Genomic DNA, 26,066 nt, shown 5'->3' on the forward strand with positions numbered 1-26,066 from the left:
AAAAAAAAAGAATCTATGATTTTATTTCTTTCTCTTTTATTCCAGAATCCTCATAACTCACGAGTTGATGAACTCTATTCACCGGTTGTTGGCTTATTCACAGTTTAACAGTCAAGAAAGGTCCAAATAAGTCTTTTTATAGGATATTCTACATCTACTATTTATTTGATTGATGCTCTGTGTGATGATTTGCGTCTATTCGAATGAAACCAGGCATTTCTCACACACAACTTAAAGATGTAATCCATGTTTTTAGAGCATGAAGCTGCTGTAGTGGAGCTGCTGGGGGTTGGAAAGACTGAAACCAGTGTTGAAGGTCCCTTAAATGTCACTTCTCTCATGTATTCACAGCATTTTCTGTGAATCAGTGACAGCTGAGGACTCCTGCTGTGGCTGTGAGCCTGCAAACAGGTCAGAAGTTAAAGTCAAATGTTCACATCTCCGTTACAGTGTCCCGGCAAAGTGTCGGGAGGGTTTGAGATCCAAAAACATCACTGATCCTAAAACATTTCTTAAAACTGTAATCGAATATTCTAATCCTTTGGATGTTACCACATTCACTAAATGTTTCTCGTGGAAGCATCCCAGCAGAGTTTCATCATAGGAATGTAAAATAGGATTTTTTTTTTTTTTTTATCAGAAACAAATTTGTGGCATCTTGTGTTTGTAGAAATAAGAATCTACAATATAAATACCAAAATATATTTGTGGGTTTTTAATATAGATCTCACTCTGCTAAAAGAATAAAAATAGAGGTAATTTTGAAATGTGGAACCCATTTATGAGGGAAACACAGTCTCGTCTTTTAGGCTTGAACTTCTTACAGTTAGTTTGGGTTCAGGCCACCTAGATCCTTTTCTGTGTCGAGCTGCTGTAGGTTATAGGGGTCATACTGTGCAAAATTCACTTTCTATAGTTTTTCCAGCAGTACTAATCGTCCCCATACCTGGACTGACGCCCCAGAAGTGAAGACAGTCTGTCCTCTCTCTCCCTGGCTTGTTTCAGGTTTTAAAAAGTGTGTTGCTCCAACCAGCCAATCAGAAATCAAACCCTATATAGTGTCATCGGGGGTTTAGCCAATCCCAATCAAGGTAGGCCCTCCCTTTGACTCCTCCCTCAATTAGGCAGCTCTGCTCTGGTACATGGCACCACGAGAGGAAGTACTTCCTCCTCCTCTCAGTATGGGCATGTGTGGGCGGAGCCAGTCCAGCTCACACAGACACAGCAGATTCTGAATGCAGCTCCTATGATCCAATATTCAAATGGAGGAAAATCAAGGAGGAGCTAGAAACTTTGAATACTGAAGGTTTCTGGACCAACAACACCATGTGGAAGTGTTTAAAAACGGGATAACATGACTCCTTTAAGACTGCTAGAGGACCTTTAGTTCTGCAGGTTTCTTCCTCCTTAAAGAGCTTTTCCTTTTCTCTATTTCGTGTGTGAAGATTTTCTCTGTAAATGCAGTTTTTTTCTTTTGTTGTAACTTTAATTTTGATGGGTGACAGTCTGGAAGAGGGACTGATAATGTGTGTGTGTGTGTTTGTGTGTGGTTGGTTTCTACCCGGACACATTAGACTGGGGGACCTTCCTGTTTTCTTCCTTGCTGCTCGGATCAAACAGAAATGGAAGAACCTACAGGAGCCGAGCCGAGCCGCAGCCCGCCCCAGAACCAGCTGTCCCCGCGCCGCCGGACCGCCTAGAGGGGCCGCCGCCCCGCAGACATGGCTCTCAGCTCGGGCGGCTGGGCGCCCCCGGCCCCGGTCCCCGCCTCGTCCCAACAGCAGGCTGCGTGCGGCGGCGGCGGCGGAGGAGGCGGCGGCGGAGGGGGAGGAGGGGGGCCCGCCCCAGCCGTCTGCTGCAGCACCGTGCTCATGTCGGTCCGCGTCTCCGTGTGTCACTCCGGGATCCGGCCTCTGTGTCTGCCCGGGGCGGGGAGCGAGGCGCTGCGGCTGCAGCTCAGCATGGACCCGAGCCGGGCCGGAGAGTTCCGGCTCGCGCTCCGAGACACGAGCGGGAACCGCAGTGTGGTGAGAGAGAGACACTGACAGAGAGAGAGAGAGAGAGACACTGACAGAGAGAGAGAGAGACACTGACAGAGAGAGACACTGACAGAGAGACACTGACAGAGAGAGACACTGACAGAGAGAGAGACACTGACAGACAGAGAGACACTGACAGAGAGACACTGACAGAGAGAGAGAGAGAGAGAGAGACACTGACAGAGAGAGACACTGACAGAGAGACACTGACAGAGAGAGACACTGACAGAGAGAGAGACACTGACAGAGAGAGAGACACTGACTGACAGAGAGACACTGACTGACAGAGAGACACTGACAGAGAGAGAGAGAGAGACACTGACATAGAAACACACACTATCAGGTTGTGGACATGTTCTGTCCGGAGTTCCGCAGGTTCTCAGTGTTTCTTCACATTCAGCTGCATAAACAAACATGAGCAGATTATTGTCTCCAGGAAGTCAAACTCTTTATGATGCTGGTTCAACTCCCGTCACTGTTACTGGGAAGTTCTTTTACTTTCACTTCCACTTTCAAACAACATGGAGCCTGAAGACTTTTCTCTCCAGATGCGTTTCCACCTTTTGTCTGATTCCTGCACACGTTCTCCTGCCCTGAAGTTCCCCTCAGAATGTTTTAGGAAGTAATTCTGAAACGAGGCGTTCAGCACAGCTCTTCATCGCGACACCAACGACTGGTGAAATAACTTTATTAGTTCTAGTTTAGGCGTGAACACGTTGAATCATCAGTTCTTCTTATTATCCACACGTCAGAGCTGCTGGGCGTTTGTGTGAAAGCTCCATTTCTGTGGTTGTTGTTGTTGTTTATTTTTTAATTCTTCTTCTTCTTCCCCGCCTCAGTTCATCGCGGAGTTCGACCTGCGCTCGGTGCAGTATGAGGTCAAGTCGTCGCGCTGCCACGAGATGCGACTCGCGGCGCCGCCCAACGACTGCATCCGCTTCAACTTCCGCTGCGACCGGGAGGCGGAGGAGTGGGCCACCGTGGTGATGTCATCGCTCCGGGAGGCACATCGAGGTTCGACCCCCCCTTAAAACATCGACTTCTGGAGAAAAATCCAGAAAACTTCATCGCTTTGTCCATTACTTCCTTCCACCAGTTGCAAACATCGGTTCGTTTGAAGCGGACGGTAAACCGGGCAGCGTGGCAGCGGCGGCGATGGAGCAGTGGAGCTCCGCCTCCCTGCCGCTCAGCGGTGAGCTTAGCTCCTCCCCTCGTCCACGATTTCCCCTGCTGCCGTCACGTCTTTGACCTCCTCCTCTTCCTCCTCTTCCTCCTTCAGAGGAGCTGTGTCTGGAGCTCGCCCGGGCGATCGAGGCGGGCGACACGCAGGCCGCCTCGCAGCACGCCTCGGCTCTGGCTCGACAGAAGGTGGCGCTGACGATACGGCTGTCCGAGACGAACTACGCGGACGGAGAAGTCAGGTGACGTGAGGCTGAATGCAGCGTCATGGCGGCGAGGTCTCCGGTCCACTCTGTAATCTGTATTCGTGTGTGTTGCAGTTTGTCAGTGGTGGTGGAGGACGTCTCCTCTTCCTGTTGTGTCACGGTGAAAGTGTTCCCCTTCATGACCGTGGCCGCTCTCAAACAACAGGTCAGAACCTTCCTCTGTTAAACACACAGACACACACGGCGGCGCGCATCCTCCAGCTGACGCCCGCCGCCCTGCGTCCTCCCCAGGTGTTCCTGGAGTACGGCTTCCACCCCCGGGTGCAGCGCTGGGTCATCGGTCAGTGCCTGTGCACCGAGCCGCGCTCGCTGGCCTCGTACGGCGTGCAGCGGGATGGCGACACGGCGTACCTGTACCTGATCTCCGCCCGGCAGGCCCGCATCACGCGCCAGCTGTTCCAGCAGGACCTGGAGAGCGCCCTCCTGGCCCCGCCCCTCCCCCCGGGGAACGGCCCCACCTCTCAGGACTGGCGGGGCTACAGCACGCTGCCCTCACGACTCCCCCACAACAACCAGGGTCAGTGTCCGAGTCAGAACCCGCCCCCCGTGGAACGGGAAACTTTCCTTGTGTTTTGGGGGATTATTTTGACAGTCACCGTAATATCAATCCAACTTGGTAGTTTTATTTTGACAGTCACCGTAATAACAATCCAACTTGGTAGTTTTATTTTGACAGTCACTGTAATAACAATCCAACTTGGTAGTTTTATTTTGACAGTCACTGTAATAACAATCCAACTTGGTGGTTTTATTTTGACAGTCATCGTAATAACAATCCAACTTGGTAGTTATATTTTGACAGTCACCTTAATAACTAACCCAGCTTGGTAGTTATATTTTGACAGTCATCGTAATAACAATCCCACATGGTAGTTTTATTTTGACAGTCACCGTAATAACTAACCCAGCTTGGTAGTTTTATTTTGACAGTCATCGTAATAACAATCCCACTTGGTAGTTTTATTTTGACAGTCACTGTAATAACAATCCAACTTGGTAGTTTTATTTTGACAGTCACCGTAATAACTAACCCAGCTTGGTAGTTTTATTTTGACAGTCACCGTAATAACAATCCAACTTGGTGGTCTGTGTGTGTGTGCTTTCATTACATAAACAAACAACAGCACCAACTAGTGGAAGTACATAAAAGCTGCACAGTTTTCAGCAAGTAAACAAGCATCATTGCCAAACCTTCTGAAACAAACACGCAAAACGACGCGTTTTCACTTGTAATGTTGTAAATGGAGTTTCAGACACATTCAGGCTCCAGAAAGTTAAAATGCTAAATATGAATGTCTGTTGAATAAAAAAAATCAACATTTAATTTGAAGGTGTGTTTGATTGTTGACTTGATGTTTTCAGGTACAGGCGGATCGACTGAGCGACCGGGTGACGTCAACGACCTGCTGGACATGGAGAAGCTGCAGCTGAACGAGCACAGCAACAAAACCAGTAAAACACAGGTGAGTGAGTGAGCAATTAATGTGAGGAAGATGCTCTATAATCTGACGTTAGAGGAGGGAGATGCTCTATAATCTGAGGTTAGAGAAGGAAGATGCTCTATAATCTGAGGTTAGAGAAGGAAGATGCTCTATAATCTGAGGTTAGAGAAGGGAGATGCTCTATCATCTGATGTTAGATGCTATATAATCTGATGTTAGGGGAGATGCTCTATAATTTGACGTAAGAGGAGGAAGATGCTCTATAATCTGATGTTAGAGAAGGGAGATGCTTTATAATCTGATGTTAGAGGGGGATGCTCTATAATCTGATGTTGGGGGAGATGCTCTGTAATCTGGTGTACGGGGGAGATGCTCTATCATCTGATGTTAGAGGGGGAGATGCTCTATAATCTGGATGTTAGGGGAGGTGGGTGCTCTATAATCTGGTGTTAGAGAAGGGAGATGCTCTATAATCTGATGTTAGAGGGGGATGCTCTATGATGTGATGTTAGAGGGGGTGCTCTATGATCTGGTGTTAGAGGAGGAAGATGCTCTATAATCTGATGTTAGAGATGGGCGATGCTCTATAATCTGATGTTAGAAGAGGGAGGTGCTCTATAATCTGATGTTAGATGGGGGAGATGCTCTATAATCTGATGCTAGAGGAGGGAGATGCTCTATAATCTGATGCTAGAGGAGGGAGATGCTCTATAATCTGGATGTTTGATCTGTTACTTTTGAACAAGTTATTCTCAAACATTAGTTTTAGCTTTTGCTAAAGAGAACAGTCGGTCGTTATGGGTGATACTTGAGTACTAAGTTATAAGAGTAGTAATCAGTTACTGGTGTTTTGTTGGTCTCAGCTGACAGAGTGGGCGTGTCCTTCCTGCACCTTCATCAACAAGCCGTCTCGTCCCGGCTGTGAGATCTGCACCACGGCCCGACCCGACACACTGCACAGCTGCAGCCAGCAGGTGGCGCTGCACACACACACACACACACACACACACACACACACACACACACACACACACACACACACACACACTCTGACAGTCTCTGCTTCCTCTCAGGAGAACGGGCGTCGGGAGGACCGAGGAGGAGAAGCAGCTCTGACCAGCAGCTGACTGCCCATCATGGCCGCCGCCGTTTCACGTGTCACACATCAACACAAAGAGAGACACACAAGTCGACAACGTCCTCGTGAACAGACGAGGAGACTGTAGCTGCACCCAGCGAGGCCCCGGAACACACATCTGCATCCAGCCACACCGCTTCCCTATTTATTTTACAAGGTGTGTGTGAGATTATGTGTGTGTGTGTGTGTGTGTGTGTGTGTGTGTGTGTGTGTGTGTGTGTGTGTGTGTGTGTGTGTGTGTGTATGAGAGAGTGAGATTGTGTGTGTGGTGCACACAAACAGCCTGATTTGCTTCAGTGTTTGCAGCTGAGGTGGAGCCGAGCCAAACGATGGAGCAGCAGGATGGTCGTTTACAGGGTTCGTCCAGTGCTTTTTATTTTTCTAATGACGTCGCATTGAGTGTCTTTTCTGTTTTCAATAAGCCGCGTTTACGTGACCCGAGTTTTTCCTCCCTCTGAGCTGTGACAGCAAAGGAATGATCCGTCTCATACATTATCGTGTAAAAAAAACTCATCTTGGCTCAAAAATAAAGAAGAACTGACTCAACGAACTGCGTCTGCCTCGTCGACGTGTCGTATAAAGGACATGTGCAGAAGCTCAAACAAACTCCACTAACCACTGCCTCTGGTAATGGATTTCACTCCACTGCCTCTGGTGTTTCTGATCCTGACGGAGCCCGGGCGGTGGCCAGGGGGCGCTGTCGCTCCCTCGCGTTAATTCTTTAGCCACGGATGTCGGCGTTCCCCTGGGAGGAGCCTTCGTAACGCGACAGTCTGCGCTCTACCGGGTGTAGCTCTAGGTGACAATAAGATCGACTGATTGAAATGTTTATTTCGAATAAGGTACGACGTTTTCCTCTCAAACAAATGAATAAAAGTAATAATAATATAAAAATAAATCAAGAAAAACATCGTCAGATGAGGATTCGAAAAGGAGTGAGAAGAAGTAAAACTTAGTTACTCTCACCCCTTGTCACAAGTAAATAACATAATTACTTCCTTCCATCTCTTACACACACACACACACACACGTGTCCTGTGCAGTACATAGAATATATATACATACACGTCCATTCATACATACCTACAGACAGACATAAACACCTGTACCCACACACAAGCCCACAGAAAGAAACGAACAATATACTGTAAATAACCAAAATAAATGACCAGACATTTGCCCCTAAAAATAGCCTCGTGATTGGCCACACCTTCTTCATCCTCACACCTTCTGAAAATCATATTCCTATAAAGCATTTTAAACTGTCTCATGTTTGGACATTACTTCGGTTCCACACTAAACCCGTTCAGTCGTCTCACCCCGCATGCTGAGAGACAAAACCCTTTTCTGGTCGTACGAAATCTTGGTTGTTTAAAGTTACATTTCCTCCTTAGATTGTAAGACTCTTCATCATTTTTGAACAACTGTTGAATATTCCCTGGTAATAGATTATGTTTTGCTCTGAACATTGTGCTGTTTGGTACTGCACAATGTCAGTCAGCTTGAGTAATACTGTGTTTGGTACTGCACAATGTCAGTCAGCTTGAGTAATACTGTGTTTGGTACTGCACAATGTCAGTAAGCTTGAGTAATACTGTGTTTGGTACTGCACAATGTCAGTCATCTTGAGTAATACTGTGTTTGGTACTGCACAATGTCAGTAAGCTTGAGTAATACTGTGTTTGGTACTGCACAATGTCAGTCAGCTTGAGTAATACTGTGTTTGGTACTGCACAATGTCAGTAAGCTTGAGTAATACTGTGTTTGGTACTGCACAATGTCAGTCATCTTGAGTAATACTGTGTTTGGTACTGCACAATGTCAGTCAGCTTGAGTAATACTGTGTTTGGTACTGCACAATGTCAGTAAGCTTGAGTAATACTGGGTTTGGTACTGCACAATGTCAGTCATCTTGAGTAATACTGTGTTTGGTACTGCACAATGTCAGTCAGCTTGAGTAATACTGTGTTTGGTACTGCACAATGTCAGTCAGCTTGAGTAATACTGTGTTTGGTACTGCACAATGTCAGTCAGCTTGAGTAATTGTGACTTCAGAAATAATGTGTTTGTGTGTTCCTGATGAGCGGTATTGCTCTTTTCTGAAGGATATCTATTGAAGATATTTATTGAAGATAAATACATATCTTTTATAAAGATCTATTATAAAATAATGGATTTGTAATTTACTAAAAGATCTGTTGATCGCTCTGCGCAGTTTGCCAGTACAAATTAGCACACAGTGATCGTAATCTGTCGATCACGCAGGTTTATACTTGTGCAGTTTCAGCATCAATCTGGCGCGTTTTGTTAATTGGAATTTAGTATTTTGGAGAATTAACCTCAAAAAATGATTTTAAAGAATTCACACGCTTTACACCTCTCAGCAACAGGGTTCAGTATGAGTTGATTGGGTGTCCAAGTTTTCACAACTATTTATACTCTTTGAACAAGTGGGTATAATATTACAAAGAGTAAAATGACATTGTCAGTTTGTACATTTGTACAACCTTTTGATCGTCGCGCCACAAAATTTGCAAGATTGCAATGTACCGAGAAAATAACTGCGTTGAACATGTGTAGCCGCCTCCCAGCAAATATTATGCTTAGATACTAATAATTTGCTAAATCCAAATAGCTCCCATTACCCAAATGCACGAGATGTTATTATTTGCGCAGTGCGGTCGGTAGATGGCGCCCATCACCCAAAAGCGCAGCTGGACACCATCACCGCCAGCACCGTGTTAAGTGAATAAAGTTCAAGAAATGTACATAAACAACCAATAATTACAGGTAAGACGTATCAGAGAACTTCCGCACGCTTAAGTTTGAGAAATATCCCAGGACTCTGTATATTTAGAGAAGTTTAATGTGTTTATCTGACGTTACATCACTACTTATGAGTTCCGGTGTTTCGGATTAACTGGTGTCCCTGTTAATTGGTGACTGCCTTCTTTTCGCGTCCCCTGCTTTGGTTTAAAACCTGACAAGATAGAGGTCCAACACGGTTAAACAGCGTTAATCAAGACAATTCCGTCTGTCGGTTTTTTTTTTTAACAAGCTGCTGTTGCCCGCAGTAACAAGGAGCTAAAAGAAGTTGGTCACCAGATAACAGGGAAACAACTTAATCCGCAACGCTATTAGCATCGGCTAACTTCTTTAGCAAAGTCTATAATCTCAGGAGGTTCTCCAGAGTTATTGACACTCAATTGTATTTCTGGGGAGTTTAAAAACAGCTGAACCAAAGTGCTGCACATAAATTGCCATTTCAAAAAATGGCTCACACCTCTGTTTTCGTTTTGTTAAACTTTAAACAGTTCAACATTATCCCGGCATTAATTACATCCAGATATAACAGAGGTGTCAGTGTGAAGGCATCTTTCTTCTTCAGCGAGACGTAAATCTGACAGTCGCCCTCGTAGCGATGAAACAAGACGGTATGGATTAAAGTAAGTACAGTGAAAAAATCTTGAGCCCTAAAAGTGAACCCTATGAGACATTATTTGTTGAGGGAATACACGCCACTGTTGTTGGCTATTGTTTCAATAAATTGAGCAGAGGACATCACGATTGTATGATTTCATGATATATTATTATAGCATGAACTTTTAACATTTTACATAAATTTCACCCCAAAGACAAAGATCCTGAACTTTTGTCACGTAAGTTTGACTAATTGTGTCTCGCAATTTCAGTTTTGTCAGTCCTACTTTTCTGTATCGTTAATAACCAGTTGATTCTTCTAGTTTTGCATGAGCAGGGTGGCGTACACTAAGATGTAAAAACAGTTTTACTCGACCATCTTCCCCCAGCCAACCTCTGACCGCCGTCACGATGCGTTCACAGTCCGACATGACCCAGGGGTTTCTAGGTCTCTCTGGCAGCTTTCAGCTCCCATCTGATGTCTGAGCTCTTCACGCTGCTCAGCAGATTAACAGAAGTGAACAGACACACGCTGTGTTGGCTTCAAGCACAATTTAATGTTTCAAATCTAAACGTCGGAGGAAAAAATCAGAGAAAAGTTGAATCTAATAAGTTCAGAAACACCATCAGAAGTACACAGTTCCCTACTCCAGGCAGCATGTAGGCAGATGATCTATCGGCATCGGTTTAGACAAGATGCTAGCGTTAACGTTATCTTCTCGAGCTCTCGGGAGGGGGCGGGGGCGAGACCAGGGTCCGGCAGCCAATCAGAGCAGCTCGTACTGCCGTAGGTGCATGCGCTGGATGATGTCACGACAGTCGTTGAAGACGCGGCGAATGTTCTCCGTGTCGATGGCGCAGGTGAAGTGAGGGTAGCAGTAATGTTTGCCGTCGCCGCTCGCCGTGCTGATCCTCTGGAAGGAGATCGCGCACATTCAGCGGGATAGCACTCAAAATGTTAACGCGTAAAACATGCTAATGTTAATGCTAACATGTGAGGCGCAACGCCTGTTTTTACCAGAAACTCGTCTCTGATGAAGAACTTGGCCCGAGTCACTTTGGGGTCTTCCTCTGAATCTGGAACAGCTGGAAACACACAAGCATGAGAAGGAGGAAGGAGTGAGTGAGTGAGAGAGAGAGAGAGAGAGAGTCACCATCAGGAGGAACTTGGTAGTTCTTGTATTCTGGAAAATAGTCCTCCAGTTTGGATTTTCCTGCCAAGATCTTGTCCGCTAGAACGTCCTGTTTGTTCAAGAACAAGATCACCGAGATGGTCTTCAGAAACCTGCAGCCAATCACAGAGCAGAGAGGGTTTCCGCAGCCAATCACAGAGCAGAGAAGGTTAACGACAGCCAATCACACTGCAGAACTAAACCTGTTGGTCCAGATCGATCTGAAGAGGTCCAGAGACTCTCGCAGCCGATTGGTGGAGTTGTCCTCTCTGATCACCATGTTGTAGCTGCTGCTGGCGGCCACGAAGATGATGGCTGTCACATCTACACACACACACACACACACATTCTCAAATTAGAGAAGTTCCGCCCACTTCACCCCATCTCACCCAATCAGAGCTTCTCTCACCATTGAAGCACTGGATCCACTTCCTGCGCTCATCCCGTTGTCCTCCTACATCAAACATACTGACACACACACAGAACATCTGTGTGTGTGTGTGTGTGTGTGTGTGTGTGTGTGTGTGTGTGTGTGTGTGTGTGTGTGTGTGTGTTAGTGTGTGTGTGTGTTAAACTCACTGAAAGTTGACTTTATCCACCTGAAACCTGGTTTCAAAGATCCCTGAGGTCAGAACTCTGCAACGCAGGAGATCCTGTAGGACGATGAAGAAGAGGAAGAGGAGAAGGAAGAGGGGGTGAGCAAGCAGGTACGTCGAGGTGGAAGCTGCGTGTTGATTGGCTGCTTTGTTACCTGGTCAGTGGGTGTGTAGTCGGTCCTTCTGACTGAGTCCAACCTGTCCAGGAAGCTGAGACACAAGGATATCCAATCAGGAGCAGGTTAGAGAAGCACTCGGATTGATCTGTGTGTGTGTGTGTGTGTGTGTGTGTGTGTGTGTGTGTGTGTGTGTGTGTGTGTGTGTGTGTGTGTGTGTGTGTGTGTGTGTGTGTGTGTGTGTGTGTGTGTGTGTGTGTTACTATTGAGCACAGTCGATCAGCTGGTACTCGTTGGCGCGTTCAAAACAGGCCTTCACTCCTTCATCTTCCCACAGCTGCTGAGTGTGCTCGAAGAACTCCTGCAAGACATCAGAGGTCAGGGTGCCCTTCAGGCTGCGTGCCTGCACGCACGCACGCACGCACTTCCTCAGGTCACTGTGTGTGTGTGTTTAGGAAGAGGAAGAGTGACGAAGTTAGTGGTGTCGCAGGAAGACATTTGTTTTGAGCCCCAACACTCCTCAGAGGGTCGCAGACAGTTTAGATAATGAGTCCTCAGGTGATATGTAGACGTGTGTGTGTGTGTGTGTGTGTGTGTGTGTGTGTGTGTGTGTGTGTGTGTGTGTGGGTCTCAGGTGAGCAGGTTACATCATGTCATTAACATCATTAAAACAAACAGCAGGTCTCCTGCTGCTGTCTCTTGTATCAGGTAACTATTCACACATCGGTTCACCTGTGAGAGACGCCTGAACGCACCATGTATTTTAGTCTCATTATCAGATCCTGAACGCACCACGTATTTTAGTCTGTCCATCGGATCCTGAACGCACCACGTATGTTAGTCTGTCCATCGGCTCCTGAACGCACCACGTATGTTAGTCTGTCCATCGGATCCTGAACGCACCACGTATGTTAGTCTGTCCATCGGATCCTGAACGCACCACACATCTGATATTGAACATCTGACCCTGAATGCATCACATGTATCAAATCCTCTCTCATTTCCAGAACAAACCACAAGTTATAGGAGATATCATTCATGAAACCACCGACCCAAAGACCCGCTCTCCAGACTGACCTGTGTGTGTGTGTGTGTGTGTGTGTGTGTGTGTGTGTGTGTGTGTGTGTGTGTGTGTGTGTGTGTGTGTGTGTGTGTGTGTGTGTGTGTGTGTGTGTGTGTGTGTGTGTGTGTGTGTGTGTGTGTGTGTGTGTGTGTGTGTGTGTGTGTGTGTGTGTGTGTGTGTGTGTCACCTCGGTGTACTCGAAGTCCGACAGGGGTGCGATGCTCTTGATGTATTCAACCCTGAACTGGTTGCCCGGGTTACCGACGGCGACGGGCGGAGCCAGGATGCTCATGGCTGACACAATAGTCTGAAATGGTGACATCACAGTCCGTTAATAATAGCCCCGCCCCTCAGCACAACCAATCACGGAGGGGTATTAATTCATGTGGCTCACCACAATGGCATCCTTTACATTCTTTCTGATGTCCTGAGTCTTCTCCTGCTTCTCTCTGAAACACAAACCGAGCAGACCCACTTGTCAGAACCTGTATCAGAAATACTGAACCGGGTTCTATCGATCTGGAACCACCGGGGGTCCAACCAGACCAAGACCAGGTCCAAATGTTTGGAAACTTACTCAGCGTTGAAGCCGTCAACGTGAAGAATCCTCATCTGCTTCACGATGGTGCTTTTACCGGATTCTCCTGCGCCTGCAGAGACAAACAGGTGAACACACACACGTACACACATATATACACACACACACACACACACACACACACACACACACACACACACACACACAGAGGTAAAGACAGCCGGTGTCTCACCGAGCAGCAGCAGTCTGTGTGTGGCCTTGTACGCCTGCCTCTCCTTCTGAAGCTGCCTCTCGATCTTCTTGTTGGCTTCTCGTTTGGCTTTCTCATCCAGTCGTTCTTCCTCTGTTTTCCCTCCCAGACAGCCCATCTCCTCTGAGACCACATCAACAACAACAACAAGAAGACATCAACAGTAAACAAACACAGCCAATCAGGACCCGATCAATCGTCAACAGACCTGTCGTCTCAGCAGGTCCAGATCAGATCCAGAGTCCCTCTATCCATCAAAGTTCAACAAACAAACAAATAAACAAACAAACGCAGTGACGGAGGCTCCTCAGCCAATCAGCATCCCGCACCGTCCTCCACTTCAGTCGGGTTTAATCCAGATTGGAATCAGGTTTAATCCAGACAGTCTTCTTTAGTCCAGCTGCTGGAGAGAGGACTCCCGTGCTGCCGGCTGATGTTTCTCTAGTTCTACACTGACTCACCTGAGCAGCTCTTCTGTCTCACCTGTCTGCCCCCCTCCCCCCCTCATTAGTGGCGTCTCTCTTGGAGGTCTTTGGGGGGTTTTGTTGAACCTCCGGTGTCACTTTGCTGCCTGACAACGAAATTCACAACACACAAGCCTGTCTGTGTGTTTATAACGTGTTATAATTGGAATATTTTCATAATGTTTTGAAATCAGATCAACATTTTTTTTTAATTGTCCTTTAACCAAACTGTTTTCAAAAGTTTTACAAATGTCATTAATTTTTATATAATTAGAAACATAAATAAAATCAATAGTTCAGATAGAAGTAAAAATGTTTTATATGAATACCATGATTTAGTTTTCGTTGACTTTAATGTCCTGCTGGAAGAAGGTCTTTGAGGTATTTGTCTATGTTTCTGTTTCCCCCTGGTGGCTCTGAAGAAGAACTGCAGCAGAAGGAAAACGAGTGAGATCTCGTGTGATTTTATTGAACGGAACGTGAAAGAAAACGTTGAAACTGAAGCTGCAGACTTAAAGTCTGATGAGATTCTGATTCTTCACATGTGGTCCAAACGTCACACAAGCTATCGGACTGGATGACCACTTCCTCACTGTCTGGATGGAGGCTCCGCCACCAACTGGCCACCGCCCAACGACTTCAACCTGAGGCAAAAGAAACCAGATGGAACCGGTCTGAGTGGGTTTGGTTCCAAGTCCTAAACCAGTTTCAAACTGAATCCAAACCAGATGTGAACCTTTCACTGACCTCTGCATGAGATCATCACAGTAGGTTCCCAACCGCTGCTTCTCCAACTGGAAGAACCTCTGAAACAACACACAGGGTCAGTCTGGAACTGGGAACACCAAAGTCCTGGATCTGGTCTGGCTCCTGAATCTGGACTGGGTTTCACGTTTGTACCAGGATTTGGGTGTTAATGGAATTCAGAGTGGAGGAGTTTTCCTCAAGTCGCCTCAGATGATCCGAGACGCTGCTGCCGAATGTCTGGAGCGACTCCAGGCTGAAAACACACACAGACACACACTTCTCTTTTAATCAGCAATGTGCACGTGTGTGTAGGGGAGGGGGGGGGGGGGGGGGGGGGGGGGTCTGTCGATGGGCAGGTGTGTAAGTGGGCGGGGCTTGTGTTCATAGACAGATATTCGTAGGTGGGCGGTACCTGTGTTGATGGACGGCTGTGAGCAATGAGGAAGCGTGTTGTTGACACTCCGTCAGAGAAAGATTAACTTCAGCTTCAACCTTTTTCCATTGGCCCTGAAATCAGAGGTTTGTGATCAGGCCATCGTAGCCAACCGCAGCCCGCCATCAGGTGAGTGTACCGACCGTGAAGTGGCTCTCCAGCTCTGATCGGAAGGTTTTGAAGGCGGCTGCGATGTCAGACGTCAGCTCAGGTTCAGTCGGTGGTACGGGTAGATGCCAGACCTCTTGGGTGACTAACCCCCCCCCCCTCCTCCTCCTCCTCCTCCTCCAAGGCTGGCTCCTCCTCTTCATGTGAGCTCTCTAAGACCAGGTGAAGACCAGACTCAGAAAGGACTGAACTGTGAAAACAGAAGGAGTCAAAAACACCAGCTTGAACCTGTCACTATGGTGAGACGCCCCTCCTCCTCTTCCTCAGGATCAGCCTTCTTCTTCGTGGCTGGCGAGGTCTTCGTCTGGTCCGACAGGTAACCTGAACACAGGTGGGATGAAGCTGCTGTTTGAAATAACTTCTTTTTTGCCCCCATTTTGACTTCCAGATGAAGAAGGCAGGAGAGCCAATCAGCGACCTGAATCTGGAGCTTTTCTCTTCCTCGTGACGTCCTTTAACGAAATAAAAGCACACAGGTGATCTACGGGAGCTTTCTATACAGGTGAGTCACAATGTTGGCTAGAAGGAAAAACTACAGGTGAGATAAAGGTAAGCTAAAAACTAACTACAGTTGAGGAAAGACAAAAAAACTACTTAAGGTGATCTGAAACCAGACTGCAGGTGAGTTACAGGTGAACTACAAACAATTGTTGACACATATTTAGGTAAAGTCACCTTTCTTATTGGAGAAATATTTCCAAAGTCTGCCCTCTGCTGCCGTGAGCTGTGAAGCTCCGCCCCCTCAGAAACACCTGAAACAACCGCAGCAGTTTAGACACTTTTCTCAAAACAAATTCAGACTCAGAAATCCTTTAATCCTTAGAAGCTTATAAATTATCCAGATCACCTCCAAAATGTAAGGGAATCTTCCAGGGCCTAATATCTATCTGTCGTGGAAGTTTCGACAAAGTCCGTGCAGTAGTTTTGACGTAATCTTGCTAACAGACATATAAACAGACATATACAACCTGTTGACGGTCCAGTTGTTTACAGATTGTTGACAAAGCGAAGGTGTAACAGACTCACGGCTGCTGGTGGGCGACGACCCTCTGATCGCGTCAAACAGGATCTCAGCTCGACTTCTCTTGTCAACCTGAAACAAAGAATTCAAAGTGGAAGTTGGTAGAGGAGTAGTGCGACGACGTTTGACCGCTTGTGCCAGTGTTGTTACCAAGGAGATGGAGGCGTCTTCCCCACTGCTTGGCGAGGACAAAGGTAAAACTGCAGAGACACAGAAGGTCGTTTGGAGTCGATTTTTCTCGGCCTGAGACGAAGAATTATTTGTAATCTCTTGTCATAGTGGCGGTCACTGTCGTCTTCTCTCACCCTTCAGCCGACTCTTGCTCTGTGATTTCTTGCGGCCGTAGGACAGACGACTGTTTGTTTTCACCGAGGGCGAGGCTCGACCTGAACCACTCGTCTCCTGAAGATCTGAGAAGCTCTGAAACTTCTAAACCAAACAGGGACATTCTCAAAATAACATCAAGACGCCATGGCGTGGCAGTGAGGTCACTACCATGAAGACTCGCTCCGCAGCCTTCTGCAGCTCGCTGCGACGCTTGCTGCTGAAGGTCAACTCCACCTTATGACCTCTGCTGCCCTGATGCATGATGGGATTGTTCAGCCGGACAATGAGCACCAGCTCTGCACCAATGCATGATGGGGGAAGAAAGAAAGAAAGAAAAAAAAAGTGACAAACTTCATCTCCATCGCCTCGATCATCATCTTCCTCATGGTTCTGACCTTCGTCTCTGATGTCCAGCGTGTAATAATCCACGTCGTCCTTCAGCAGGTGGATGGACCCCCACAGAGAGGCCTGCGACACGTCACGCTCATGTAAACAACATGTAAACAACATGTAAACAACATGTGCAGGTTGTGCTTTAACAAATAACTCTACAGTCACATAGTAAACCTGCCCAGTACTGCAGTACTGCTACATGAAGTACTCGGTCCTACCTCAGAATCATCGACAAAGAAGCTCACACTTCCTGATTCAACATTAAAATCCACCCAGAACTCGTCCAGTTTGTCGTCTTTGGGCTGAAACAACTGCAACAACACACGAGTCTTCAGTTTGTATTTGTCCAGAGACTGAAAGGGTCACAGTTGTTCCAGAGATTAGACTGACAGGATCATAGTTTTACCTGTGTGGAGTTTAGAAAAGCTTGCAGACAGGGGAAGGTGTAGACCCTGACAGGCACAACAAAAGCAAAATCAACCCAAGATCTGCATTTCGCTTTTGTGACAAAGAGGTCAAAGGTCATCACCTTCTCTGTTCTCCATGGGAGGCGTTGACTAAGTTCAGGAAATGTCTGCAGTCCTGCAAAAAGAGACAGGTGAGCAGGCCGACAGGTGTTGTATAATGTATTTTAGTATTCTGTATGAATTTTAGGAAACCAGGTGATGAATTTTAATGCTATTGTAGGCTATTTAGTAATACGTATTATAATGTGTTCCTGCCCGGGGACTGCAGATGGAAACTAGCAGCGGCTAAATCTGGTACCAAGCATCTTTTCTTTAAGATTATAGTTTCTTTGTACATGGTCCCTGACAAAATAAACTAAACTAACGAAACATGGCCCACCCACCACCTCAAAATCGGCGTCCCTGATGTCACAGAAGGCGTTGCTGATGTCAGAGCAGGAGAACCAGTGGTCGGCTCTCTCCTGGCGGTACCTGCGTGGCGTCAGGCGACAGAGGGCCTCCGATAGGCTGCCCTGCAGCTCGTAGTCTGAAACAGGAAGAAGACTACAAACATGGACGCCCGCCATGACAGCTGGATCCTCTCATTCAATGCTCCAGTGAGTAAGTGACTATATTGTAGTGAAATTACTCCTATTAAAATACAATATTATAAGTATATTTCTGTCTGGCTTTGAGGTTAAAAAACATGTTCATGAGCTCTCGTGAAAATGTATTGTAATTTAAATTCTATAAAGACGTCCTTCCGCCAATGGAAGTGAATGTGCTTGAGTCCTCATCCAAGATGGCGTCCAACAAGGAAACCATGGATGCAGTTGGCGGTCCATCACTGAAGGTACCCTCGTTGTAACGGGATGAAACTAAGAGTTGAACGCAGCATCAGACTCACCTCCGACCGCCAGAACTGCTGCTGCCATCTGAAACCTGACAAACAAAACACACCTACTGCAGTACTGAGCAATATTGCAATACTAGTAAGGTGCAGTAGAGTACATTTGACTGTAAAATACTGTGTGGTAGATGTTAGTACAGTAGGACTTTGCAAAGAATAGTACAATACAGTGGAGTGTAGTAGAGAACATTAGAGTAAGGTACACCATAGGGTTCTGGCCTTGCTCAATCTGGATCAGCCTCCTTTGCTCTCGGCTCAGAGACTCAACGATGCTGTTGAAGGTTCTAATCCCCTGGAAGGAGACAAAAGATTTATGACTGGGACCATCAGAGACCAGAACAGACCATCAGAGACCAGAACAGACCATCAGAGATCAGAACAGACGACCACAGACCAGTAAAAATCTGAAGAAACTAGTTCAGACAGCGTTTAGTTTCCATGGTTACCTCCAGTCTGAGTGGAAAATTGATTTCTGTCTTGAGAGACAAACGAATCAACTGAAGAAGAATTGCCGACAGCTCAGGGACTGGGACAGAGACAGAATGGTAGATTTTAGAGCATTGATGTCCAACTCTGGTCCTGGGGGGTCTCCTGCACATCTTAAATGTCTCATGATGGCGTCTCCATCGAACTTGTAAATTAAAAAAAAAAAAAAAAGCCCAATAAAGAAGTTCCTCATTTCATTCAGGTGCTACAACTGGGAGGGACCAGAACCTGCAGGACGGTGGACCTCCAGGACCAGGATTGGACGACTGAGGTTAAAGACTCGCCAGTGACAGAAAATGATTAAAAACCAAACAAACCTGGAACCGAAACCCGAGTCAGCAGCTGAGAGACACAGAGACAGTTACTCAGTTACATTACTTTGTTTCAGTTACAGTTCAGAGATGCTGCAGCCTCCACAGGAGCGCTGTGATTGGCCAGCTGAGTCATGTGACTGAAGCTCACTGAGCAGCTAAGGCGTGGTCACAGACTTCCTTTCCCAGCATGCCGCTCACCACAAAGTAATCCAAGAACTCCTCGGTGAGGCTGAACAGGGGGGCAGACCTTCTGTGGAGGTCAGAGGTCAGCGAGTCACAAACCACATCGAACCACAACGTCACCTAAAAAACAAACAAACAAAGTACAGTGTTTAAAATCATGTCACCGAACTTCAGGAGTCACACTCAGAGATTACAGATTACTTTGGCGGGGAGTCCCAGCCGGACGACTTCCTGTTGTTGCTTCTCCGACAAACTCGCCAAAGATTTTAACAGCGGCAGGACTCTGCTGAAGCCTCCTGCACACAGTTCCTGAAACAAACAAGCAAACAGTCCGCACAGCTTAATAAACAAACAGCTCCCAAAACCAACAAACAACAGTCCACACAGCTCCCAAAACCAACAAACAAACAATAAACAGTCCACACAGCTCCCAAAACCAACAAACAAACAATAAACAGTCCACACAGCTCCCAAAACCAACAAACAAACAATAAACAGTCCGCACAGCTCCCAAAACCAACAAACAAACAATAAACAGCCCACACAGCTCCCAAAACCAACAAACAAAACAACAGTCCGCACAGCTCCCAAAACCAACAAACAAAACAGTCCGCACAGCTCCCAAAACCAACAAACAAACAACAGTCCACACAGCTCCCAAAACCAACAAACAAACAACAGCCCACACAGCTCCCAAAACCAACAAACAAACAATAAACAGTCCGCACAGCTCCCAAAACCAACAAACAAACAACAGTCCACACAGCTCCCAAAACCAACAAACAAACAATAAACAGTCCGCACAGCTCCCAAAACCAACAAACAAACAACAGTCCGCACAGCTCCCAAAACCAACAAACAAACAATAAACAGTCCGCACAGCTCCCAAAACCAACAAACAAACAACAGCCCGCACAGCTCCCAAAACCAACAAACAAAACAGTCCGCACAGCTCCCAAAACCAACAAACAAACAACAGTCCGCACAGCTCCCAAAACCAACAAACAAACAATAAACAGTCCGCACAGCTCCCAAAACCAACAAACAAAACAGTCCGCACAGCTCCCAAAACCAACAAACAAACAATAAACAGTCCGCACAGCTCCCAAAACCAACAAACAAAACAGTCCGCACAGCTCCCAAAACCAACAAACAAAACAACAGTCCGCACAGCTCCCAAAACCAACAAACAAAACAACAGTCCGCACAGCTCCCAAAACCAACAAACAAACAATAAACAGCCCGCACAGCTCCCAAAACCAACAAACAAAACAACAGTCCGCACAGCTCCCAAAACCAACAAACAAAACAACAGTCCGCACAGCTCCCAAAACCAACAAACAAAACAACAGTCCGCACAGCTCCCAAAACCAACAAACAAACAATAAACAGCCCGCACAGCTCCCAAAACCAACAAACAGTAAACAATTCACAACGTTTCACAAACAAACAAATAAACAGTCCACATAGCTCAACAGTAATTAAACAAGCAGATGTTGCCATGGCTACAACTGCCTGGTTACCTTGGTAACCAGATTGTCCAGTCTGGCCAGTGTGACGTCAGTCTGTCCTCCATCAAGAAGCCCTGACACCGAGAGAGAGACGTCCTCTCTGAGGACACACTCATGGACCTGTGCTTCACACTGACACACACACACACACACACACACACACACACACACACACACACACACACACAGAAGATAGTTACAGTAAAGTAACTGTATCAAAGCCTGATAAAAAAAATAAAAATTCAACTCCTGCACAACCTGCAAATCTGATTGATTATTCTTCAGAAACATGGAAATAATTAGTTCACGTGCTCATGTTTACCATGATGTGTGTTTCTGCAGGTCTGGCCTCTGCGCTGTCGGGAGCGCGCTCAGCTGCTCCTCATTAACTCATCAGAGAGTCGGGGCCGCGCAGCCGCACAGAACCAGCAGCTCTTTTCAAAATAAAAGGTTGTAACCGACTGACAGGAAAGACTAAAATTGAATAATGTTTATATGTGATACAGCTTTTTGATCCACTGTTAATCTCTGTTGTTGATATTTCCTTTTCAGTGTGCAACCTGTTGTTGTTTTAAACCCACTGAGACAGGACATTGTTATTGGAACGTTTCTCCAGATTTGGAAAAAAAAAAGAAGTGAATATTAAGAATTATTTTGAACATGTGACTGTTTTAAAGGGATCATACTGCTACAATGCTTTCTTTCTTTCTTAAATGTTGTTTACTTTGTTTACTTGTTTACACAAACTGTGTGTTTGTTTACAGAATAAATAGGAGGTGAAGGAGAAGGAAGAGGAGGAGGAAACTTCCTGGTGAAAATATATATTTTTTTAAATAAACAAACTGAGTTTATTGTTTCTCTGAGATTAGAAACTGAGATTGACTCTTCCACACGTTTCACACACGCCTTGAATGCACCACGATCATCCAGCAGCTCTTCGGTGTGTGTCTGATAGAGTTACTCTGTGTGTGTGTGTGTGTGTGTGTGTGTGTGTGTGTGTGTGTGTGTGTGTGTGTGTGTGTGTGTGTGTGTGTGTGTGTGTGTGTGTGTGTGTGTGTGTGTGTGTGTGTGTGTGTCCTCATATAGACCCTCCTCTCTCAGTCTCAGAAAGTTAATCGTAGTTTCAGTGGATCAGCAGCAGGTAGGAGTGTGTCTGTGTGTGTCTGATCTAGAAATTGCCAGAAACTGCATATTCACATTCTGTTTCTTCTGTTTTGAGGAGGAGAACATGTGGAGAACAGGTGGAGAACATCTGGACAGCGGTGTGACAGTTTGCTTTGTTCAGTGAGGAGCTAAACATCAGGAAAGAATCTGGAGGGTCTAAGAACTCTGTGTTTAGAGAACATCAGGAGACCATCAGGATAACGTTTGAAGGACATCTAGAGACCATCTGGAGGGCATCGCGTGTCAGTAGTTGTAGGTTTTCTCCAGACGAAGTCTCCACCAGGTGGAGGAGGATGGGAGGAGCCGTGTGTAAGGAGGAAGCGAAGGAGGAGCAGAGGAGGAGCGTAGGGAGGGAGGACAGTCTGACGTCGGCCGACAGAATCCGACGACTTACCGTCAAACAGTTTGGGTACAACGTGTTGATTCTGGCTCGCCGAGGACTGAAGGTACTGCGTCGCTGCGCTCCGACGGTGTCGTGGACCACAGGTACAGGGTGGAATCCACTGCCTGAGGGCGCTGATCTGTTTGTCCTGCAGGAGGCGCCGGAGGACCTGTGGGAGCTGCTGGATGTGGAGAAGTTGAACCTCTCCCTGAACAGCCTGAGGCTCCTCCCCCCTCAGCTGGCTCTGCTCTCCAACCTGGTGGTGCTCAACCTGTGGGGCAACCAGGTGAGTTGCTGCTTAGCCCCGCCCCCTCTGTACTCCCGCCTCTGTGCTGCCTCCCAGGATGATGTCACTTCCTTTAAAAAAAAAAACACCAAAATAGTGGAAGCCACAAGTCAACATGTCCTCCAAGCCTTAACGAAGAGTTTCCATTGGTAAGAACATGGTTATGTCACACTGCGACGGCCATGTTGGAAGTGATTCCTCCTGCTTCACAACACTGAGAACAGCTCAGATTTACGAGGCCTGGAGGTACCTGAACGCAGCACGGATGTTCTGATCCAGAATCCAGCAGAGTTCTCCTCCAGGACCTGTTGAAGTCTGGGTAGTTTCTGTTATTTCTCTGCTTTGCGTTGTTGTTGTTGTTTGTCTCTGTGTGGTTTGTGTTGTTGTTTGCTTCAGGACGAAGCGTGTCAGTAAACGGCGCCGTGCGACTTGCTCCGGTCGTGTCGCTAAAAGCAGCTCTGACCCTGGTGCCCTGGAGCCAGGCAGCGTCCCTGAACTCCTGCAGCAGCTGCTCATGTGTGCTGGAAAAATAACGGTTCTAATCCTCCTCTGATCCACCAGGATCCACTTTCATTCCTTCAACCTTCAGGAGCAGCTCAGACTCACTCAGTGGCGCTGCCTGCAGGCTGCAGGTGGTATTACATCCCCACACACTCCCTCCATGTGTGTTTGTTTGCAGCTGAGCAGCCTGCCTGCGGAGATCGGACAGCTGAGGAGACTTCGAGTCTTGTTTGCCTACAGAAACAAACTGAGCGAGATTCCTGAAGAGCTTGGAGCCTGTACACAGCTGGAGGTACTAATACACACAATACTGCATCGCGTTGTGTAATGCTTTGTTACTTTGTGCAGTACTACACAAAGTAATCCATTCGCTATTACAAAGAGTGCTCCACTTGTGTGTAGTACCTCCGACCTCCTCCAACGCGTCCACAGGACAGGTGGTGTCTCTGTCCTGGCTCAGTGCTGCCCCTCTGTGGCTGTGTGTTGTACTGCAGGTACTCAGTCTGGCTAACAATCAGCTGTCCTCTCTGCCGGCTGCGCTCTCCAACCTGAGCCGCCTCCGCAAGCTCAACCTCAGCCACAACCTCATCGCTCACCTCCCAGCCTGCGTCTACAGCATGAAGGCTCTGGTATCGCCACTTTTCACTGGACGCACGTCTCCAGCAGGGGGCGCTGATCAGCCACAGACATGCTCCCTCACCTGCTCTCTGCCTACAGGTGTTTCTCCACCTGGCCTGTAACCGTCTGGAGAACCTGGCGGAGAACATTCAGGCTCTGGTGGAGCTCAAGATCCTCATTGTGGAGGGAAACAGCCTCCACACTCTGCCCAAGGGCCTCTGCTGCCTCACCAGGTAACTGCCCCTGACCAGTTAGTATAATTACACCTAACCAGGTCTGATTTGGTTTGATCAGGTTGGAGCTGCTGAATCTGGACTTTAACGACATTAAGGATGTTCCTCAGGTATGATGATGATAATGATTGATGAGGATGATAATGAGGATGATAATGATGAAGGTCGTGTTCATGTCATCCAGGAGCTGCACCACCTGTGCCGGTTGGAGAAGTTAGCGTGCCATCCTCTGGACAAAGGACTCCACATTGTCCACAACCCTCTGCTCAAACCCATCAAAGAGGTTCTGGAGGGCGGACTGAGCGCGCTCTATAACTACCTGAAGGCCACTTAGAGCGAGGGGGCGGGGCTTCACCAAACCTGGGGACGAGTTAGAACAAGGGGGCGGTGCTTCATATACCTCTTAGCTATGTAGAATAAATAATGGGGTGTTTTAACCACCTGGAGTTCGGGAATAACCTTGTAACAAGAGTTGGTAGTGGATCTTCTTCATCACACATGAGTTGGAGGCAGATTCTGAAGGCTTGATTGTGATCTTATTACCTGAGGCTAGGGGCGGGGCTTATTACCTGCCTGATGGTGTGAATTAGGCTTTCTACAATCTTCAGTGATGCAGACGCTCATGGTGTGAACATGTTGTTAAAAATAAATTTGATATGATCAAGTTTTCTGGTGCTTTTATGTCAAAAATGTATTTACCTGCTGACATATTTCATGGTTTCACACTAGAGCGTCATCTCAGCATGTCTGTACACTGATTTATAGCCATGCTGAGTGGTGACAGCGCCCCCTGCTGGCACACAATGCTCATCAATCATGTGACGAGGAGCTGCAGAAACACAGTTTGTCCTGCAGGAGGCGGCAGAGCGACATATCCCGTCACCATGACGAGACACTGAATGTCATTTTACCCTCTGTGCGTGCATTTTATCTTCTTTACATTTTAATTTTATTAAATGTTGCTGTGTTCATGTGTAAGGCAACTTGGCAAGATTGTGTTTTTTTTTTAACTTTGCTTTGTCATTTCCAGCTCAACTCCATAGAGTCCACTGTGTTATAGGATCCTAAGAGAAATGAGAGATGATTAAATGGTTTAAAGTGTCTTTTAGTCTCATTTACTTGTTAACATCACTTTATTGTTTTCACTGAAAGATTGTAATAAAAAAATTGCTCACGAAGCTTGTAACAATTACAGATCCAGACACTCAGTTGATGTACATGATCTAATCTAAAAGAGAATGAGAGAGTTTTATCTCGAGAGAACAGTTATGCTATGATAATGTCAGACTAACACCACTATTGAAGCAATCACTTTGAATTTACTCCAATAGGATTTCATGTAGATTACCATTATTTTCTTCAAGCGGGCAAACAGATCAAAATCAATCAAGACAAAAGATCAAAAGTGCCTCAATAATCTGGATGTTATAGGAGGAAGATGCTCTATAATCTGGATGTTAGAGGTGGGAGATGCTCTGTAATTTGGATGTTGGCTTAAGTTATATCAGTGTAATATGAAAAATAATACTGTAATACTTCAGTGTTGTAGTTTTACAAACTGACCACATGATGGCAGTGTTGTTCCAGTGCTTGATTACGTGTTCACCCGTTCACTCCCTTCACTCCTTTGTTATTGATGCCATTGGAGCTGAGTGCACTCCAAGAGCTGGTTCATTCATAAATATATTCAAAGTGTTATTGGGTCACAACTGTGAGTCTCCGTCCGGAGCCAATCAGCCTTTACAGTCGTGAGAATCTGAGTGGAGCTCATTGAAATCCAGCATGTGGCGATAATAGGATGAAAACTGTTGCAACAAGTCAGCTGAGCGAGACTAATAATTGAGGCCACACACTGTGATTGACGCCCTCCCAGACAAGAGACCAACAATCACGAGAAAGTTTTTCCACAGAGGTTTACAATCCCTGCTTCTGTTGGAAACTCAGACAGAACCACAGAGACCAGAAACAGCCTGAGAGTGATTCTTCCTTCGTCCTATTGCAGCGAGAAAGTCTGTCAACTGAGAAACTTTAGCTATGATGATGTCGGTAGCCCTCGTTGAAATATCTTTACTCTGAATACTGATTCAACAACTCTCTCATGTTTCTTACATGGTCTCTCTCTCCTCAGGTCTGAAATCAATATCGTTTTAGGCGCTCACTCGATTTATTTCACTCAAGAGACAGAAAGTCAAATTCTGGATTCAGTTTGGGATGAAAAGCTCTGAAGATTTTATTTCCTGGTACCTGAAACATTGAGTGA

At 46.5% G+C, this 26,066-nt stretch overlaps 4 protein-coding genes across 7 annotated transcripts; 2 read left to right on the forward strand and 2 right to left on the reverse strand.

Moving 5' to 3' along the window:
- The first annotated feature begins 1,577 nt into the window (after positions 1-1,577).
- LOC308111296 (ranBP-type and C3HC4-type zinc finger-containing protein 1-like) lies at positions 1,578-6,608 on the forward strand. Of its 3 annotated transcripts, none has more exons than XR_013935438.1 (10): positions 1,624-2,027; positions 2,879-3,053; positions 3,136-3,231; positions 3,319-3,460; positions 3,539-3,629; positions 3,716-4,001; positions 4,847-4,947; positions 5,790-5,900; positions 6,000-6,221; positions 6,362-6,608. XR_013935438.1 is itself a non-coding variant. In XM_080466158.1 (9 exons), the coding sequence occupies exons 1-9, from the start codon at positions 1,722-1,724 to the stop codon at positions 6,051-6,053; spliced, it is 1,362 nt and encodes a 453-aa protein (XP_080322284.1). In that variant the 5' UTR covers positions 1,578-1,721; the 3' UTR covers positions 6,054-6,608. The 3 variants fall into 3 exon arrangements, 1 of the variants encoding a protein (XP_080322284.1); XR_013935439.1 differs by having other exon boundaries at positions 6,371-6,608; XM_080466158.1 differs by having other exon boundaries at positions 1,578-2,027; positions 6,000-6,608.
- Positions 6,609-10,023: 3,415 nt separating this feature from the next.
- LOC308122836 (guanine nucleotide-binding protein G(olf) subunit alpha-like) lies at positions 10,024-13,337 on the reverse strand (the record flags this gene model as incomplete). The annotated part of the gene is made up of 12 exons (XM_080484962.1): positions 10,024-10,398; positions 10,503-10,570; positions 10,639-10,769; positions 10,860-10,980; positions 11,066-11,124; positions 11,236-11,309; positions 11,408-11,462; positions 11,632-11,729; positions 12,619-12,738; positions 12,826-12,880; positions 13,009-13,081; positions 13,202-13,337. The coding sequence occupies 12 exons, from the start codon at positions 13,335-13,337 to the stop codon at positions 10,252-10,254; spliced, it is 1,137 nt and encodes a 378-aa protein (XP_080341088.1). The 3' UTR covers positions 10,024-10,251.
- Positions 13,338-14,272: 935 nt separating this feature from the next.
- On the reverse strand, positions 14,273-21,216 carry sycp2l (synaptonemal complex protein 2-like; the record flags this gene model as incomplete). Its single annotated transcript, XM_080473348.1, has 22 exons — positions 14,273-14,327; positions 14,431-14,489; positions 14,584-14,683; positions 14,843-14,937; positions 15,707-15,783; positions 16,058-16,124; positions 16,203-16,252; positions 16,358-16,481; positions 16,548-16,675; positions 16,775-16,847; positions 16,991-17,083; positions 17,179-17,224; positions 17,302-17,354; positions 17,623-17,765; positions 18,126-18,160; positions 18,332-18,420; positions 18,575-18,654; positions 18,932-18,956; positions 19,127-19,231; positions 19,313-19,420; positions 20,635-20,696; positions 21,204-21,216. The coding sequence occupies 22 exons, from the start codon at positions 21,214-21,216 to the stop codon at positions 14,273-14,275; spliced, it is 1,680 nt and encodes a 559-aa protein (XP_080329474.1).
- Positions 21,217-21,546: 330 nt separating this feature from the next.
- Positions 21,547-24,990, forward strand: LOC308106717 (uncharacterized protein). Of its 2 annotated transcripts, XM_080458620.1 has the most exons (8): positions 21,547-21,763; positions 21,842-22,232; positions 22,323-22,454; positions 23,134-23,247; positions 23,450-23,584; positions 23,673-23,806; positions 23,868-23,916; positions 23,991-24,990. In XM_080458620.1, exons 2-8 carry the CDS (start codon positions 22,080-22,082, stop codon positions 24,138-24,140), a joined length of 867 nt encoding a protein of 288 aa, XP_080314746.1. In that variant the 5' UTR covers positions 21,547-21,763; positions 21,842-22,079; the 3' UTR covers positions 24,141-24,990. The 2 variants fall into 2 exon arrangements, with proteins under 2 accessions (XP_080314746.1, XP_080314747.1); XM_080458621.1 differs by lacking the exon at positions 23,868-23,916 and having other exon boundaries at positions 23,991-24,909.
- The last annotated feature ends 1,076 nt before the right edge of the window (positions 24,991-26,066 follow it).

The sequence above is a fragment of the Lipophrys pholis genome (genome assembly GCF_963383615.2).
Source record: "Lipophrys pholis genome assembly, chromosome: 1".
Taxonomy (NCBI): Eukaryota; Metazoa; Chordata; class Actinopteri; order Blenniiformes; family Blenniidae; genus Lipophrys; species Lipophrys pholis.

Coding starts and splice junctions, on each gene's coding strand:
- LOC308111296 (XM_080466158.1), top strand. CDS start 1,722: ATGGCTCTCAGCTCGGGCGGCTGGGCGCCCCCGGCCCCGGTCCCCGCC. Junction 3,630..3,715: donor TGGCCGCTCTCAAACAACAG/GTCAGAACCTTC, acceptor CGTCCTCCCCAG/GTGTTCCTGGAGTACGGCTT. Junction 4,948..5,789: donor ACAAAACCAGTAAAACACAG/GTGAGTGAGTGA, acceptor TGTTGGTCTCAG/CTGACAGAGTGGGCGTGTCC.
- LOC308106717 (XM_080458620.1), top strand. CDS start 22,080: ATGGGAGGAGCCGTGTGTAAGGAGGAAGCGAAGGAGGAGCAGAGGAGG. Junction 23,248..23,449: donor GAGCCTGTACACAGCTGGAG/GTACTAATACAC, acceptor GTTGTACTGCAG/GTACTCAGTCTGGCTAACAA. Junction 23,585..23,672: donor TCTACAGCATGAAGGCTCTG/GTATCGCCACTT, acceptor CTCTGCCTACAG/GTGTTTCTCCACCTGGCCTG.